General features: G+C 41.6%; 1 protein-coding gene across 1 annotated transcript in view; it reads right to left on the minus strand.

Annotated features, from left to right (window-relative positions):
* The window catches only part of ZC3HAV1L (zinc finger CCCH-type, antiviral 1-like), a 7,245-nt gene that overhangs the window by 1,144 nt on the left and 3,911 nt on the right, over positions 1-2,190 (minus strand). Inside the window, exon 3 of the mRNA XM_012642769.1 lies at positions 741-999. Within this exon, the coding sequence (XP_012498223.1) occupies positions 741-999 (259 nt within the window). The remainder of the gene's footprint in view (positions 1-740; positions 1,000-2,190) is intronic.

Genomic DNA, 2,190 nt, shown 5'->3' on the forward strand with positions numbered 1-2,190 from the left:
ACTCTAGCCCGGGCAACAGAGCGAGACTCTTGTCTCAAAAAAAAAAAAGAACACCCAACCACACTCTGTAGACTTTTTAAAATGTTCAAAAGACCATGCAGCAATATGGGAAGATATTTATGATGCTGTATAAAGTAAAAACGTAAAATGCTAATGTGTACTTTGAGCACAACTGGATTAGTATAACAGAACTGAAAGGCCTATTATAAAATGTTAATAAGTATTGCAGATTAGAGTGAGCAGAGTCATATGCAATTTTTATTTCTAGTCTATTTTCCAAATTCTTCTGTAATATGGTTAAAATTACTTAAAAAATTAAAAAAGAAAAACCTTTCATTTCCTTTAATGAAAGGAAGCCATCCCTACATTATCCTTGCTTTTCCAGCCACCGGCCCATCTGCCTCCTCTTTTTCACAACCAACCTGTTAAGACTGTTCTTCCAACTTCCTGACCCCCAATTTACCAAGGAGCTACACTGTTCAAACGCTTGGGCAGATTCTATTAGTTGGCAGTGGCAGTGATGAAAATAAAAATCCCTTCCCTCTTTTGCTTAGAATCACAGTTCTACATCCCAAGATGCTGACTGCTCTAAGCTTTCCCAAGGACAATGCCACAATATGAAGTGATTTTTCCCCACACTCACTTTCATGTGACTGTTCTCATTGTTTTTTCTTTACAGCAAAGACTCTCAAAACAATATCATTCATCGACAGTGTTTTGTCTACCTCTGATACCCCTACCTTTATTTTCAAGCATCTTGTGCAACTTCATATGCTTGTAGGTAGAGATTATCTGAAAATTAACAACACTTGGAATATTCAGTCCTTGGTCCTGCAGCAAGTTCAAGGCTGTAGCATGAATGAGCTGATGGGACCGTTTGCAGGTCTGAAGTTTGCACTCTCCCCTGACAAAGGATTTGCACACGTGAAACTTGTTGCATTTATCCTTGAGGTTGCAGTATCCATAGAGGGCTTCGCCTTTGTTGTAGAGCAAACAGACCTGGTGCAGGAAAGAGACAACACTGAAATACTAGTTTTCACTGTATCTTTCACAGCTTCTCTAGCTAACCTGAAGATTAAATGGTATCTTCTGATCATCGATGGCTGTTGAGATTTTGGGGTGAAAGCCTGACGGGGGGGTGTGGTAGTGCGGAGCATGCCCCAGCTGCTGTGCATGCTGGCTGCTGCTGACTCACAGCCACCCTCTCTTACCTTAGAGGCTCAGCTTAGAGACTCTGGCCTCCTCCCCAAAGCCTACAGCCACTGAGTGACTTAGGTGGAGATACAAAAGGCTGGGCCCCTTGCGTCAAAGCTGGAACAATTCTGCAGTATAATTTTTGTTCCACAGCCCCCCACGCATCAAGTCAAGGCCAGACTTCACCTTGCTTGTAGCTTTTCCTTCCCTGTGTCCTGCTTCCCTCTCTCCCTTACCAGGTTTTCCCAAACAGCCCGCCCTCAATAAATCACATGCACCTGAGTCTCTACCGCAGGCTCTGCTTTCAGGGAAACCAACCTCGACAGGTAGCACAAACACATAATTGTGATCCAGACAAGAGCATCTTTTAGGGTGCAAGGGAGCACTATTAATCGTTACGTTGGGACAACTAATGAAAAGTGGGTCTGTCCCAGACAAACCAAGACTACACTGATGGGGAGCTTTCTAATGATGGATCAGACTGGCAACCCTGAAACCCCTCATCAGTCTTAACCACACATGCACAAAAAGATGACAAGACATTACATGCCTCCCGACGTAATGTAACAGGAGACACAACTGTCCAGGTTTGACCATGAAAGTCTGACATCCCAGGACACCCCTCAGTCCCAGGTAAATGGGGATGGTTAGTCACTCTAACATGCATCACACATTAAAAAGTCTTGTTATAAAATCAATCCTAAATCTGGTCAAACCTTCAGATCTAACTATCAGTTTACACAAAATTCAGGGGATAGAGAATGTTAAACAATATTATAAGACTGGAATCAGTCAAATCAAAAATGTGGGAAATGCTACTGGATACAGCTGACCTGGTTTAAAACAAAAAAGCATTCTATCTATAATTGTGGTGCCAATTTTCTAAAATGAACTCATAATTTTAATGCAATTCCTACCCCCCTCAAAGAATTCCTACAAATAGTTTTAGAAATTTAAATAATTCTAAAGCTTATCTGAAAAAGGAAACAACAATTG

The sequence above is a fragment of the Propithecus coquereli genome, unplaced genomic scaffold, assembly GCF_000956105.1.
Source record: "Propithecus coquereli isolate 6110/MARCELLA unplaced genomic scaffold, Pcoq_1.0 Scaffold186, whole genome shotgun sequence".
NCBI classification, from domain to species: domain Eukaryota; kingdom Metazoa; phylum Chordata; class Mammalia; order Primates; family Indriidae; genus Propithecus; species Propithecus coquereli.